This window comes from Mauremys reevesii, linkage group 4 (genome assembly GCF_016161935.1).
Source record: "Mauremys reevesii isolate NIE-2019 linkage group 4, ASM1616193v1, whole genome shotgun sequence".
Taxonomy (NCBI): domain Eukaryota; kingdom Metazoa; phylum Chordata; order Testudines; family Geoemydidae; genus Mauremys; species Mauremys reevesii.
In genome coordinates, this window is record NC_052626.1 from 149,389,693 (window position 1) to 149,404,857 (window position 15,165).

The 15,165-nt window shown below is 51.8% G+C and overlaps 1 protein-coding gene across 1 annotated transcript; it reads right to left on the reverse strand.

Annotated features, from left to right (window-relative positions):
* Positions 1 to 4,064: 4,064 nt before the first annotated feature.
* LOC120403357 (serine protease 33-like) lies at positions 4,065 to 14,289 on the reverse strand. The gene is made up of 6 exons (XM_039534349.1): positions 14,180 to 14,289; positions 11,978 to 12,004; positions 11,720 to 11,882; positions 11,144 to 11,421; positions 5,192 to 5,343; positions 4,065 to 4,432 (listed from the first exon to the last, which is right to left on the reverse strand). The coding sequence occupies exons 1-6, from the start codon at positions 14,247 to 14,249 to the stop codon at positions 4,127 to 4,129; spliced, it is 996 nt and encodes a 331-aa protein (XP_039390283.1). The 5' UTR covers positions 14,250 to 14,289; the 3' UTR covers positions 4,065 to 4,126.
* Between the last annotated feature and the right edge of the window lie 876 nt (positions 14,290 to 15,165).

Sequence of the window (15,165 nt, forward strand, 5' to 3'; positions counted from 1 at the left end):
TGAAGCCTTCATGTGGAGTCCAACATTTCTTGACCGGGGAGGGCTGGGTCAGCAAGACTAGGGGAAGTGTTCATTCGTTAGACCTTAAATGGGCACCCGTTCAGGCAGACACACCTTGGAAATTGGGTTCTCTGAGATTGGCAGGATTCACCCCTCCGATTCCTCTGCAAGCAGGGGGAAGCAAAAAAATCAACCAGGGAGGAGCAAACACACCAGGTGCTGGGATGGGGACACGTTAAGTGGAGAGAAGACTCACAGAAGAAAAGCCACGAGCTGCGGGGAAAGGATATGGGGCACCCCACGGTACTCTGTCCAAAGCCAAAGCACTGCACACTCCCCAGCAGTGAGGAACCCAAGCCAGGGAAATGCACGCAGGTGTGCTGGCTGCTTTGTCTAGAGCTGTGTATTTCTTGTGCTAGTGCGCACAGCTGAGTGACAGCGTTTGGAGGGATGGTTTATTCCCTGAAATATGTAGTTTGGGGTCAACTAAAACGTCACATATCCAGATTGAATTCGCCAAATAGTTTCAGATGAAAAAAAAATTCAGAGAAGTGGAAACGTTTTTGGACATATTCCAAATGAACCATCTGCACTTTTCACTTTGAAGCAACACTTTCTTTTGAAATTTAGCTAGATTGATATTTTTTTTAAAAAAATCTTAATAAAAAGGGGAAAGAAAGAAAGAAAGAAAGAAAGAAAGAAAGAAAGAAAGAAAGAAAGAAAGAAAGAGAAATGCCACATTTCAATCCAGAACCTCACCCCCATGAGAACCTTCAGCCAAGGATACTCTTAACCCTGACCCCATTATAACCTTAGCCCTACGACAACCTTAACTTTTGTCCCTAACCCCAATGATACCACTTTATCCCATCTCACTCCCCTCCCACAGCTGGGATCAGACCCAGGATTCCTGGCTGCCAGCCTCATTCCCATGGCACATTCCCAGGGCAGATGTGGAATTTTGGCTGGTGTGAGGACAGCAGGGCTGTCCTGGGGCAGTGGGTGGAGTTTGGGGGATTGTGGTGAGCTAATGTCCCAGCAATTCCTCTGGATGTCCCCACCCTCATCTGCTCCTACACACTCATTAATATCTTCCGCTTCTCTTTTTTTGCTCCCTAGGTACTATGGGGAGATGGAATCAGACAGGTAAGACACCCACCGCAAAACTCCAGCCTTACCTGTCCTGGACACATGGCGTGAGAATGAGGCTGGAAGCCAGGACCCCTGGGTTCTCTCCCCAGCTCTGGGAGTGGAGTGGGGGCTGGTGGTTAGAGTGGGGGGGCTGGGAGCCAGGACTCCTGGGTTCTCTCCCCGGCTCTGGGACAGGAGTGGGGTCTAGTGGGTTAGAGCGGGGGGGCTGGGAGCCTGGACTCCTGGGTTCTCTCCCCAGCTCTAGGAGAGGAGTGGGGGCTGGTGGGTTAGAGCAGGGGGACTGGGATCCAGGACTCCTGGGTTCTCTCCCCAGCTCTGGGAGAGGAGTGGGGGCTAGTGGTTAGAGTGGGGAGGGCTGGGATCCAGGACTCCTGGGTTCTCTCCCCAGCTCTGGGAGAGGAGTGGGGGCTAGTGGGTTAGAGCACATGGGGCTGGGAGCCAGGACTCCTGGGTTCTCTCCCCAGCTCTGGGAGAGGAATGGGGGCTAGTGGTTAGAGCAGCTGTTTTGGGGAGTGAGGATGCTGGATTCTTTGCTCACCCCATTGTCAGGCTGTCCCGTGTGGTTCATGACTCTGAGTGCCTATCTCAGGGCAGACTGTCAAAACCAGGGCAGACACCCCAAAGTGGTGGTATGTTGCATAATTTCACCAGGCCAGTAACAAATGTGACAGTCTCACCGTGGGGTCACAGACAGGCCCCTTAGCCTCTCCCGTCTAGCTTCCACCCAGACAAACTGGACTTCGTGGTGAATGGTCCCCAAAATCACACCACAGTCAGGCTGGCTGCAGTCCCAGGGCACCAGTCACTAACCCCAGCTCAGCTGGTGCCCCAGACCCTACGCCAAAGATAGCGTCTTCAGCCAGTCCTGTAACACACGAGCGGAAGGTTTATTCGCTGTGGAAGAGGGAGACGAGAGTTCTTGACTGGCTAAAGCGAGTAACCAGACACGCACCAGTCAGTCACCAGCTAACACCTGAGCGGGACAGCGGTGTGGAGCTCCGGCAATTCAAAGTGTGTCCCAGGGCAGCCACCCCCTCCTTACCCTGGGGCAACCATTTGGTATCAGGGTCCCTGTGCAGCTGGCAGCTGGGGACTTTCCCCAATGACCCTTCTCTGGGGTCTCCTGTCCCTCCCCTTCTCCATCTCCTGTTCCTGGTTTAGCTGCTTCGCATGGTCTCAGCTTGCTCCTTCTCCCGGCCAGCTAGTCCTGCTGCCGCCTCCGTGGCTCTCAGACCCTCTTGGCTCCCTGCCTGGGTCCAATCAACCTTCTCCAGCTGTGAAACCAGCGCCGCCTTGTTGAGCTCGCCGGCACCCACCCCTCCATTCCTTCACAGTTTGGTGATATTCTTCTTCGGGAGCTGGTTATCCGCCATTCTCTTCCTGTTTCCTTTGACTACCCTCGTTTTACTGCTGCAGGTCACAATACTCCTAGTGCATTCGGTATCCCACTTCTGCCACCATCTGTCACAGAGCCACAGGATCGGTGCTACGGCCCCAGCTTTGGAAGCATCTCTAGGACGATCCCCTTCAGCAAAATACTTGGGTTTGTTGGTCACCTGGCACACAGCACATGGGGTTCTTTGGGGAGCACAGGTAAACCATGGTCCATTCTGGTCAGCCCAGAGGCCCAGCCATGCTGCAGTGAACCCCACGTTCAAGCTCTGTCTGACCCCCTGGGTCAGTCCCCAGGTGTGAACCCCGACTCCCTCCAGCACTCAACCCTTATCCCCCCCCCACCCCTCCCCAGTCCTTTCTTCTGGAGCTGGGGGGTACTTCTCGGCTTCCCTGCGGAGAGGTGGGGAAATCCATCTCCCACCGGGGCGCTGGCCACCAGGTGTCAATGGCTGGTGGTTGGATTTTCCGTCATCTTCATGGATTCTCCACCAACGTGGGGTCGGCCGGTCCTTTTCCAGGACCCCGGCCTGGCTCAGGCAGCGAGGCGACAGTCACGCCTCAGGGCTTGGCTACACTTGAAATGCTGCAGGGGTGTCTCTCATCAGCATAGTTAATCCACCTCCCCGATAGGCCGTACGCAGGGAGAATTCACCCACTGACCGAGAGCTGGCCACACCCGGGGTTAGGTCAGTTTAACTTGCCCGGGGGTGTGTGTGGATTTTTCACACCCCTGAGTGACATAGTGATACTGATCGAATTTCCCAGCGCAAGGGGAGGGCAGTGTCGCTAGCCTGCCCTGAGAGCAAACAGTCCTTTCCCACACACGGGGTGACAATGAGGCATTCAGGGGAAACTGAGGCACAGCTAATGACCATAAAAATAGTTCATAAAATTCCCACTTGCTCTGGCGAGTCAGTGCCACGATGGGGACCCAGGTTTTGGTGGGGGAGGAGGTCTGGGCAGTGCCCAGCATGATGCAGGGACTGAGTTCAGTTTGTGGGGGGGGGGCGTGTCTGTGCCCAGGGGCCCTGAGCTTGGTCAGTGTCTGTACAGCACCTGACACAACGGGGGCCCCAATCTCGGGGGGGTCTGCGCAGCACCTGGCGCGATGGGCAGCCCCACACTCTGCTGTCCCACAGCTCATCCCAAGCAGTGGTGGCGGCAGGACTGACCCTAGCGGGAGGCGGTGCCAGCTGCTGCCAGACAGGTCGCGGCTGCTGCCGGGAGGAGACAGAGTTTGCAAAGCCGATTTATTGAGGATTTTCGGAGCACAAGTGGCCGGATCAAAGCGGCTGCGGGGCCCTTCCCCACCGGCCTCCCAGTCACCCCCGGGGGCTGTGTGCTGCAGCGTTGCAGGAAGGGCTGGCTATGACCCCCTGTGCCCACTCCCCATAGCGACCCCCTGAGCTTCCGTCCACCACCCTCTCCCAGCCGTGTCCCCCAGGCCCCAGCAATGCGGAGCCCACACTGGGTGCCAAGGCAGGGTCTATACACACCCCTGCTGGCGGGGGGCTGCCATGTTACCTGGGGCTGCGTCTGGGCCGGGGGGTTGGCGCGGGTGGGAGCCCCAGGGGGCAGGTCACAGGGCCAGCAGCAGGAGCCCAGCAAGGAGCGGTGCAGCCAGAGCCAGCGCTAGGCATGAGCAGACTAAGCCATTGCTGCAGGGCCCCGGTGGGGTGGTACTGGTGGTACTGGCATTGAGTACGGCAGGAGAGACGATGGAGAGGCCAGCGGCACCCGTGACATTCTGGATCCAGTTGACATAGACTGGGACCTTGACGTACACCTTGGGGCGCAGGGGTAAGGAGTTGTTGCCCCAGCTGACGATCCCAGTCAGGACGAAGCTGCCGTTCCTTGGACAGACCAGAGGCCCCCCGGAGTCAAACTAGAGAGAAAGGGACACTAGGGTCAATGAGAGCGGCCACTTTGCCTGCCTTCCCACAAAGTGCCTCCTGTTTTTCCTCCACCAGAGCCGGGGAGAGAACCCAGGAGTCCTGGCTCCCAGCCCCCCCTGCTTTAACCCACGAGACCCAACTCCTCTCCCAGAACCAGGGAGAGAACCCAGGAGTCCTGGCTCCCAGCCCCCCCTGCTTTAACCCACGAGACCCAACTCCTCTCCCAGAACCAGGGAGAGAACCCAGGAGTCCTGGCTCCCAGCCCCCCTGTTCTAACCCTCTCAACCCAACTCCTCTCCCAGAGCTGGGGATAGAACCCAGGAGTCCTGGCCCCAACCCCCCCTGCTCTGACCACCAGCCCCCACTCCCTCCCGGAGCTGGGGATAAATCCCATTTCCCTCTCATGCCATGTCCTGCTGCAGTGCTGGGGCAGAGTGACCACCCTTGTTAGGTTTGTTTTTTCTGGCATTAAGCTCACATTACGTTTAACCTTCTCAGTTCTGTGGGGCCGGAGCTCAGAGAGTTTCCCCCCCATTCCTATGGTGACTTGTGAGATCTCCCAGAATGCACTGGTGCTAGGAGAGCTGCTTTCTTCATCAATGAGATGCGGCGGACGATCAAATTAAAACATCACCCACCTGGGCCTTGTTTGAGAGCAGGGGAGGAAGGGCCAATATTTGCAAACAGAAAAATGTGCCAGATAATTTCAAGCAGCCCCAGTGCTGCCCCCCCTAAGCCAAGAAGCCCACCTTGCCGGGGCCATTAGGGTCACACCTGGCCCCAGCGCACAGCATGCCATCTTGGATCCAGTGTCTCTGTTCCTCAAACTGTTCTCTGCAGGTCGACACATCGACGAGAGGAACCTGCACCTCCTGGAGAGTCCGGGGCGGCTGAAGTGCATCTGGAATGAGAGAGTCGGGGATGGAGCCTCGGGGATGCCGAGGGAGCTGGAAAGGACGGGGACGTGCTGGGGAAAATCTCTCCTAGTGTAACACGGCGGCTCGGCATGTGAGCAACATCACAATCCAGGGGCTGCAGCTCAGAGTGCGCATAAACGTCCCCGTCAGGGGAGATTGTGTGTGAGCGCGTGTGACGGAGCTGTTCTGGCGGGACCCAACTGAGAGTGCCAAATCAGGACCAATTGCTCAAACAGGGCAGTCACAGCTCTAGGCTGGGGTTTTTCCACCTCTAAGGCAAACCAAACCAGCCAGACAAAAAGGACTTTGGTCTCACCCCACTGGCTAACCACAAGTCACACAAGCAATTTCCTTAGACACTCCAGTCTCCCAGTATCACCACCAGTGCACTCGTCCTGGGGATAAGTGGTTATGAAAACCAACACCCCAATAAAAGAAAAAGGTTCCCTCGATCCCAAAGGACCAAGCCCCAGACCCAGGTCAATATACACATCAGATCTTACCCACAAATCACGCTGTTGCCAATCCTTTAGAATCTAAAATCTAAAGGTTTATTTACAAAGGGAAAAAGGTAGAGAAGAGAGGTAGAATTGGTTAAATGGAATCAATTACATACAGTAATGGCAAAGTTCTTAGTTCAGGCTTGCAGCAGTGATGGAATAAACTGCAGGTTCAATTTAAGTCTCTGGAACATCCCCCGCTGGGATGGGTCCTCAGTCCCTGGTGTAGAGCTTCAGTTTTTAGCAAAGTCCCTCCAGAGGTCAGAAGCAGGATTGAAGACCAGATGGAGATGAGGCCTTAGCCTTATATAGACTTTTCCAGGTGTAAGAATCCCTTTGTCTTCACTGTGGAAATTTACAGCAAAAATATGGAGTCTGGAGTCACATGGGCCAGTCCCTGCATACTTTGCTGAGTCACAAGGCGTGTCTGCCTTCTCTCCATGGGTCAATTGTGTAGCTGATGGCCCTTTAATGGGCCATCAAGCCAGCTATGCAGGGCTGACATCAGCTTGTCTGGGACACTTCCCAGAGGCAGAGCATAATACAGAATATAGACATTACAGAGCCAATACTTATAACTTCAACTACAAAATGATACACAGACATACAGACAGCATAATCATAACCAGCAACCCAGAACCTGGTCTTAGACACCTTAGATGACCCCCTTTACCTAAGGTTTGGTGCCACTACAGGACCTTGGTTGCAACCCATGTTCTATATGGTCCCCATTTATATCAATAACGTCACACCCCCAACGCAAAATTGATGCAGGAAGGGATGACAAAACATCGCTGACTGCATCCCAAGAGCCCCCTTTCCTTGGGTCTGTCTCACTACAGCTAGTGTTGGGCTAGAGGCCGTACCAGTGTATAACCGAAATGGTTTATCAAAGTCATGTTCAATAACATGAATGGATCTCTTTACAAACTTAAGGTATAACTTGGTTAGCTTTTGCAGCATGGTTCCTGTATGTTTCATGTGATCTTGCCAAGAGCTAAAGAAAACAGCTACTTTATCCATACCAGCTTTGGCCAATGTTTGGAACCCAATTAACATTAAACCAATGTAGATATTGATGTTGTTCATAGAACAGGAATCTTGGCATTTAGCCATGAAAGCAATATGGTAGTGTGCCTCAGTTTCCCCTCTCATACAGCACATCAGGTCTGGAATGTATTTTCCCCTGTGAAAAGTTCCAACACTGTTTACAGGCATTAACTGTGAAACATCAGTATAGCAAGGCCCTTTAACATAAAGTGTGTTTTCATGTATTCCTTTCAACATGTTTCATCGATTTTCCAAATGATTAGGCACATTGTACATTGTTACAGTTCTTGGCCATAGCAACACATTAGTTACAAAAATTAGCATTAGCAATAACAACAAATTCATTGCAAGTGTCCATTTACAATCATGTTTGTCATGCCACACCCTTGGCTCAATACCATTGGAGTTTGGGCATTTTAGGGTTAACCTGTGGCTTCCCTTTGCAAAATTCAGTCTTCTCTTTCCTTCTGGATTAAACCCTGATTTCTCTTGCTTAACAGAATTCACTGGCTGATGGGGCGGGCCCTCTGTGCTAACAGCTATTAGCAATTCTGTCTTCTCCCTGCCAGCCAAGTAATTCGCATCAACACAGACACTAGCTTTTAACTCTTCAGCTGCTATGGATTCCAAGGCTGGACTTTGTCTCACAGAGATACCACACCAATCCAAAGAGTCTGAGGGTGAGAGCTGGCTTGCTCTCCCCTGCCTCCTCAAGCATTTAGCCATACAACTGTTCTGCTCTGAAACACCAGTAACTGAATCTGTCCTCAGATCCTGAAGCACAGACTGCTCACTTACAGATTCAGCATGGAGACATTCCTGTCCCAACAGCATTGTCTCCCCACCAACAAGCTGGCCACACACAGCCAGGTGGTTATAGGGCTGCTCAACTTCCTTAGCAGCTTCTACTCCACCTGAGACCTTTTCAAAGCTGCCCACACTGGATCTCTCAAAAGGAAAGTCAGTGGATCCATTCACAACAGAAAATTTCTGGCTGTTAGGAACTGAAACTTTCTTGATTAAATCACTTTTACACCCTTCAGTTGCAGTAAACTGCTTGCACAGGCTACCATGAGGATTCCTTTCCCTAGGAGCTTCTCTAAGCAGCAATTCACCCCTCTCAGAAATTTTGTCCTTCCCTTCTTCACCTAGGGCTTGCTCTAAAGGAACACTTCCCTGAGCAACCACAGATGCTACAGACTTTCTAGATAACAGGTCCGAAGCAGTCTCCTTCCCTTGGCCATGAACAAGTTCAGGAATCTTTTCCTTCTTGCTACAAGTTGTCAAACTGTCAGTAGGTAACACACTTAAATCACCTTCATGCTCTCCTTGTGCCCCGGCTAGGGTATCACCCTGATCAGACAGAGCTGCTGCACCCTTTTCCAACCACACATTAGCAACTGGCAAACTACAAGCACCAGAACTGTCTGGTCTCTGGGATTTTGCTAAGACACTAACTGGATGCAACCTAGTCACAGTGCCATTCTCCCCAGCAGACACAAACTCAGGACTATTCCCTTCCTGGGCTTTAGCTGTATTTACAACCAACTTTGAGACAACTGAATCACCCTCCACCATCACAGGCTGACAGGCACCTTCTGTCTGCTCCACAGACACAGAAGAGCCGGAGACACATTCTCATTCACCAGACACACAGCTTGGGATCTCATTTCCCTTGTCCCAGCACACAGGGCTGTTCACAGACACCTGCTTGGAGACCGAGGTAGCTCCCTTCATAGGCAAGTCAATACCCCTGACAGAGACAGGCACATTCCCCTCACTGTCACATTTCTCCACACAGGAAACAGGTAAGGGATATGGACACTCATCTTCCACTATCTCTCCCTTCCCAAACTGCTGATTAGACAAAGCCATCAGCTCACAAGGCTGCCTAGGCTCCCCCAAACTTTCCCTACCAGGCACATTGCCTCTCCCAACAGATAAGCTGCTGCTCTTTTCACTACACTGAGCTACTTTTAGCAAATCACAGTTACCCATTTCAGGTTTACTTCTACAAGCTGCACTAGCCAACAATCCATTACCCATTACAAATTTACCCTCTCCCTTCTCAGTTAGGGATTTAACCTGAGAAACATTTTCCTCCCCAATGAGATCTTTCTGCTCTTGATCTAACTCCAGATTTACTTCTGAAACATTAGACAGACATTCAGAATCTTCATTTACAGCCACACTGCTTTCTTGCACAGACAAACAGATATTTCTCCCCAGGTTAGAACTCCCATCTCCCCAGCCATAGCAAAACTGGTTAAACACAGAAAACTGCCCAGAGTAACCCCATATATCAACACAGTCATAAACTGGATTTTCAAGAGGATACAGTTTCTGCTGTTCTTCCATTGCTTTTTTGACTTGGAGTTGGAGTCTAGCTGTCTCCTGTTGCATCTGTCGAGTTTTCTCCTCAGCAGCCAGCAACTCCAGACGCCTCTTACGAGCTTTTTCTTCCCTCTTAGCAACTTCTTTCTTTCTCTCATCAGCCTCTTTCTCCATTCGAATTTCTGCCAGTTCTTGCTCATAATCAAACTGCAGGCTGTCTCTCAAGGCTTGCAGTTTCCTTGCTTTTCCTGATGCTTTCTGTCTCATGGTCACTGATCTTTAACCAACCAAACTCTCAATCCCAAAGTTAAAATTTGGACAGCGTGGGGTTCTGACCCAAAGCTTAATTGACCTGGTTCTGTGGATCCTGCCGACTACGCCACTGTGACGGAGCTGTTCTGGCGGGACCCAACTGAGAGTGCCAAATCAGGACCAATTGCTCAAACAGGGCAGTTACAGCCCTAGGCTGGGGTTTTTCCACCTCTAAGGCAAACCAAACCAGCCAGACAAAAAGGACTGGTCTCACCCCACTGGCTTACCACAAGTCACACAAGCAATTTCCTTAGACACTCCAGTCTCCCAGTATCACCACCAGTGCACTCGTCCTGGGGATAAATGGTTATGAAAACCAACACCCCAATAAAAGAAAAAGGTTCTCTCAATCCCAAAGGACCAAGCCCCAGACCCAGGTCAATATACACATCAGATCTTACCCACAAATCACGCTGTTGCCAATCCTTTAGAATCTAAAATCTAAAGGTTTATTTACAAAGGGAAAAAGGTAGAGAAGAGAGGTAGAATTGGTTAAATGGAATCAATTACATACAGTGATGGCAAAGTTCTTAGTTCAGGCTTGCAGCAGTGATGGAGTAAACTGCAGGTTCAATTTAAGTCTCTGGAACATCCCCCGCTGGGATGGGTCCTCAGTCCCTGGTGTAGAGCTTCAGTTTTTAGCAAAGTCCCTCCAGAGGTCAGAAGCAGGATTGAAGACCAGATGGAGATGAGGCATTAGGCTTATATAGACTTTTCCAGGTGTAAGAATCCCTTTGTCTTCACTGTGGAAATTTACAGCAAAATGGAGTCTGGAGTCACATGGGCCAGTCCCTGCATACTTTGCTGAGTCACAAGCGTGTCTGCCTTCTCTCCATGGGTCAATTGTGTAGCTGATGGCCCTTTAATGGGCCATCAAGCCAGCTATGCAGGGCTGACATCAGCTTGTCTGGGACACTTCCCAGAGGCAGAGCATAATACAGAATATAGACATTACAGAGCCAATACTTATAACTTCAACTACAAAATGATACACAGACATACAGACAGCATAATCATAACCAGCAACCCAGAACCTGGTCTTAGACATCTTATATGACCCCCTTTACCTAAGGTTTGGTGCCACTACAGGACCTTGGTTGCAACCCATGTTCTATATGGTCCCCATTTATATCAATAACGTCACAGCGCGCGCAGTGCTGCCCCCTGATGGAGAGGACGGGGAAGAGAGAGAGTGTGTGTGTGTGTGTGTGTGTGTGTGTGTGTGTGTGTGTGTGTGTGAGCGCGTGCAGTGCTGCCCCCTGATGGAGAGGACGGGGAAGAGAGAGAGAGTGTGTGTGTGTGTGTGTGTGTGTGTGTGTGTGTGTGTGTGAGCGCATGCAGTGCTGCCCCCTGATGGAGAGGACAGGGCAGAGAGCGAGAGTGTGTGTGTGTGAGCGCGCGCAGTGCTGCCCCCCGATGGAGAGGACGGGGAAGAGTGTGTGTGTGTGTGTGTGTGTGTGTGTGTGCGCGCGCGCGCACAGGATGTCCCTCGTGGCTACACAGCCCTGTGTGTTTCGAGCTCAGAGGAAGGGCTCTCAGATCACCCCCAATCACCATTAGACCCACCAAGCTCCCATCCCCCCCTCACCTTTATTCTCTGGCCCGGTATTCCCCCAGCCCGTGACCCAGCACTTTTCCCCGGCTGGGAACTGGGTGGAGGGGCCCAGCAGGGAGACGGGGCGGATGGTGTCCGTGAAGTTGACAGGTTCCATCAGCTGCACCAGGGCGATGTCGGCGAAGCACGTGCTCTGGTTGTAGTCGGGGTGGCTGATGAAGCGACGCACGGGGGACGAGATGCAGGTGCGGGAGGCGTTGGGGAGCTGGTGCTCCCCCAGGGTCACGCAATAACTAGATTCACTGAGATAGCTGGGAGAGGAGGGGCAGAAAATACTGATCAAGGAGGAAAGATAGACTGTGAACATAGACAAAAATGCAGCCACTTCTGGGGCAGCGAGGCTGGGGAACAGCCACACAGCAACGCGATGCCTCACCCAGCACTAAGATGCAGCCAGCTCTGGGGTGGGGGCAGCAGGGGAACAGTCACACTGCACCATGGGGATAGTCTGACCAAGAGCAGGAAGTCAGCGATGGAGCTGAGACCATAGACAGATGTCACTGCAAACCAAGTCAGGGCAGCCTGGGATCCCCTGCCAGGATGACTCACCGATTGAAGCAGTGAGCGGCTGACACCACCCACTCGGCTGAGATGAGGGATCCTCCACAGATGTGGTCGTATTCCTCTTTTTTGACATCATATTCCTGCACACTGACCTGCCAGGGCCATCGACCCTCCTGTGCATCATGCCCCCCTATGATACGGCTGAACACTGCACAAACCAGGGAGCCATGTTAACATAGGACAAGGTGCACACCTCCCGCCCCCCAGAACTAAGGATAGAACCCAGGAGTCCTGAGTCTTTACCTGGCTGGTCTTGACTCTCCTCAGCACCTGTGGAGGGAACAGAAATGTTGGGGAGACATTACAGCATCAGGGCCATAGGGACAGGAGCAGCATTAGGATCCGAAGGAAGGCAGGAGGATGGAAGGTGCGGAACTACTAACTGTGGTGTATAACTGTGGTATGTATCATTTCAGTCAGCTTCTGGACCCAATGAATGGAGGATTAGCTAATGTGACTCCAGAGGTGATCCCAGAAATTACAGGCCCGTAAGCCTGGTTTCAGTACCGGGCAAACTGGCTGAAACTATAATAAAGAACAATATTGTCAGATTTATAGATGAACATAATTTGTTGAGGAAGAGTCAACATGGTTTTAGTCAAGGGAAATCATGCCTCACCAATCTACTAGAATTCTCTGAGGGGGTTAACAAGCATGTGGACTAAGGGGATCCGGTGGATATAGTGTACTTAGATTTTCAGAAAGCCTTTGACAAGGTCCCTCACCAAAGGCTCTTAAGTAAATAAAGCTGCAGCGGGGTAAGAGGGGAGATTCTCTCAATGACTGTTAACTCGTTAAAAGATAAGAAACAAAGGGTGGGTATGAATGGTCAGTTTGCAGAATGGAGAGAGGTAAATAGTGGTGTCCCCCAGGGGTCTGTACTGGGATCGGTCCTATTCAACATATTCATAAATGATCTGGAAAAGGGGCTAAACAGTGAGGTGGCAACATTTGCAGATAATACAAAATTATTAAAGATAGTTAAGTCCCAGGCAGACTGCGAAGAGCTACAAAGGATCTGTCAAAACTGGGTGACTGGGCAACAAAATGGCAGATGAAATTTAATGCTGATAAAGGCAAAGTGATGCACATTGGAAAGCATAATCCCAACTATCGATATAAGATGATGTGGTATAAATTAGCGGTTCCCACTCAAGAAAGATCTTGGACTCACTGTGGAGAGTTCTCTGAAAACATCCACTCAATGTGCAGCAGCAGTCAAAAAAGCCAACTGAATGCTGGGAATAATTAAGAAAGGGATAGATAATAGGACAGAAAATATCATATTGCCTCTGTATAAATCTATGGTACGCCCACATCTTGAGCACTGCATGCAGATGTGGTCGCCCCACTCACAAAAGATGTATTGGAATTGGAAAAGGTTCAGAAAAGAGCAGCAAAACTTATTAAGGGTTGGCACAGCTTCCGTATGAGGCGAGATTAATAAAACTGGGGCTTTTCATCTTGGAAAAGAGGCGACTAAGGGGAGATATGATTGAGGTCTATAAAGTCATGACTGGTACAGAGAAAATAGATAAGGAAGTGTTATTTACTACTGCCCATAACACAAGAACTAGGGGTTGAAATGAATAGGCATCAGGTTTAAAGCAAACCAAAGGAAGTATTTCTTCACACAACGCACAGTCAACCTGTGGAACTCCTTGCCAGAGGATGTTGTGAAGGCCAAGACCATGACAGGGTTCAAAAAAGAACTAGAGAAGTTCATGGAGGGCAGGGATGGTGTCCCTGGCCTCTGTTTGCCAGAGGCTGGGAATGGGCGCAGGGGATGGATCACTTGATGCTTCCCTGTTCTGTTCATTCCCTCTGGGGCACCTGGCACTGGCCACTGTCGGCAGACAGGACACTGGGCTAGATGGACCTTTGGTCTGACCCAGGATGGCCATTATTATGTTCTTATCAGGCTGGAATACAAGCCCCACCCACTGTCCCATAGCTCCTCCCATAATCCCCATACCGCACCCCAAATTGTAGGTGGCTACCATGTGTCAATAGGTTTCAGAGTGAACATCGACATGAGATGAACGAGGGCTGCACTCAGCTCTCTCAGGGCCACACGTGCTCTTTCCACCCAGCCAAGCCTGAGGGCAGGAGATTGGGGCACAACAAATGGGAGGGGGACTGGAGGCGGTGGCTCCTGTGGGGGGTTAGTCAGAGGGGTGGGAGGAGTCAAGCCGGTGATGCCTGTGGGGATGGGGATCAGGGTCCCTTCATGCACAGCAGGGCCTGGGGACCGGCACTGTCATTTCTCCCCCTCTCTGGGCAGGATCTGTTTTCCTCACGTGCCCCCAGACCCACAAACTCGCAAACCCAGGCCCTGGGAAAGAGTCAGAGCCAGTCCACTGGGGCAGGATCTGGATCTGATCTTCCCCTTCTGGTCTGTTCCCCGTGGCTCTGCATCGCTCTGGATCCCTTGCTCCCTCTTACCATGCACTGGGGACGGCAGCAGCACCAGCAGCAGGAGCAGCGCGGCCAGCTGGGAGCAGAGTCCTGCCATGATCCAGCCCCACAGGAGCTCTGGGTCGGGACGGCCCAGCTCAGCCTCCAGCGGGCGGAGCAGGGAGCTCTGGCTTCGAGGCAGCGGGTTCTAAACCCAGCGGGAGCCGCCCCGTGGGTGTGGGGGCTGATTTTGGCCAGATGTGCTGATGCTGAGGAAGCCATGGCACCTCGGACTCTGGTTCTCCAGCTGTCTGGCTCGGAGCCCAGCAATTACATTTCTGATTCACAGGAAATTGAAAGCAGAAGCTCATGAACCCTCATCTCTGCGCCCCACCCCATTGTGAGACACACCCGTTCACAGCCCGGCTCCCCTCTGCACAGAGTCTCTTTTCCTCACATCCCCCGACCTACAAACCCACGAGCCCAGGCCCTGGGAAAGGGACAGAGCCAGGCCACTGGGTCAGGCTCATCCCCTCTGGTCCATTCCTGCCCCCAACCTGGTGGCAACATGGATGCTCCCAACCTGCTTTCCACCCAGGTCTCCTGACTCTGGCCCGTGTCAGGAAGTGGCCAGTTGGCAGATGCTTGTCCAATCTGTTCTTAAAAGCCTTCAATGACAGATATATTCCCCAGCCTCCCTCGAAACCCTGTTCCAGACACCTTAACTACCCTTAGCCTTAGCAAGCTCCTCCTAATATCTAATCTAGATCTCCCTTCAACCTCAAGATTAAACAAGGTCAGTTATATAATAATACATGGAGATATACTTATCTCCTAGAACTGCAAGGGACCCAGAAAAGTCATTGAGTCCAGCCCCCTGCCTTCACTAGCGGGACCAAGTACTGATTTTTACTCCAGATTCCTAAGTGGCCCCCCAAAGGAATGAACTCATAACCTGGGTTTAACAGACCAATGCTGAAACCACTGAGCTATCCCTCCCCCTAAACCTTATAGGCCCTGTTTTCTGAACCTTT

Bases quoted from the DNA above. Each gene is read 5' to 3' on its own strand.
- LOC120403357 (XM_039534349.1), bottom strand. From the start codon at position 14,249: ATGGCAGGACTCTGCTCCCAGCTGGCCGCGCTGCTCCTGCTGCTGGTG. The intron at 12,005-14,179 runs GTAAGAGGGAGC...TTCCCTCCACAG, and splicing joins GCTGCCGTCCCCAGTGCATG to GTGCTGAGGAGAGTCAAGAC. The intron at 11,422-11,719 runs GTGAGTCATCCT...CTCCTCTCCCAG, and splicing joins GCCGCTCACTGCTTCAATCG to CTATCTCAGTGAATCTAGTT.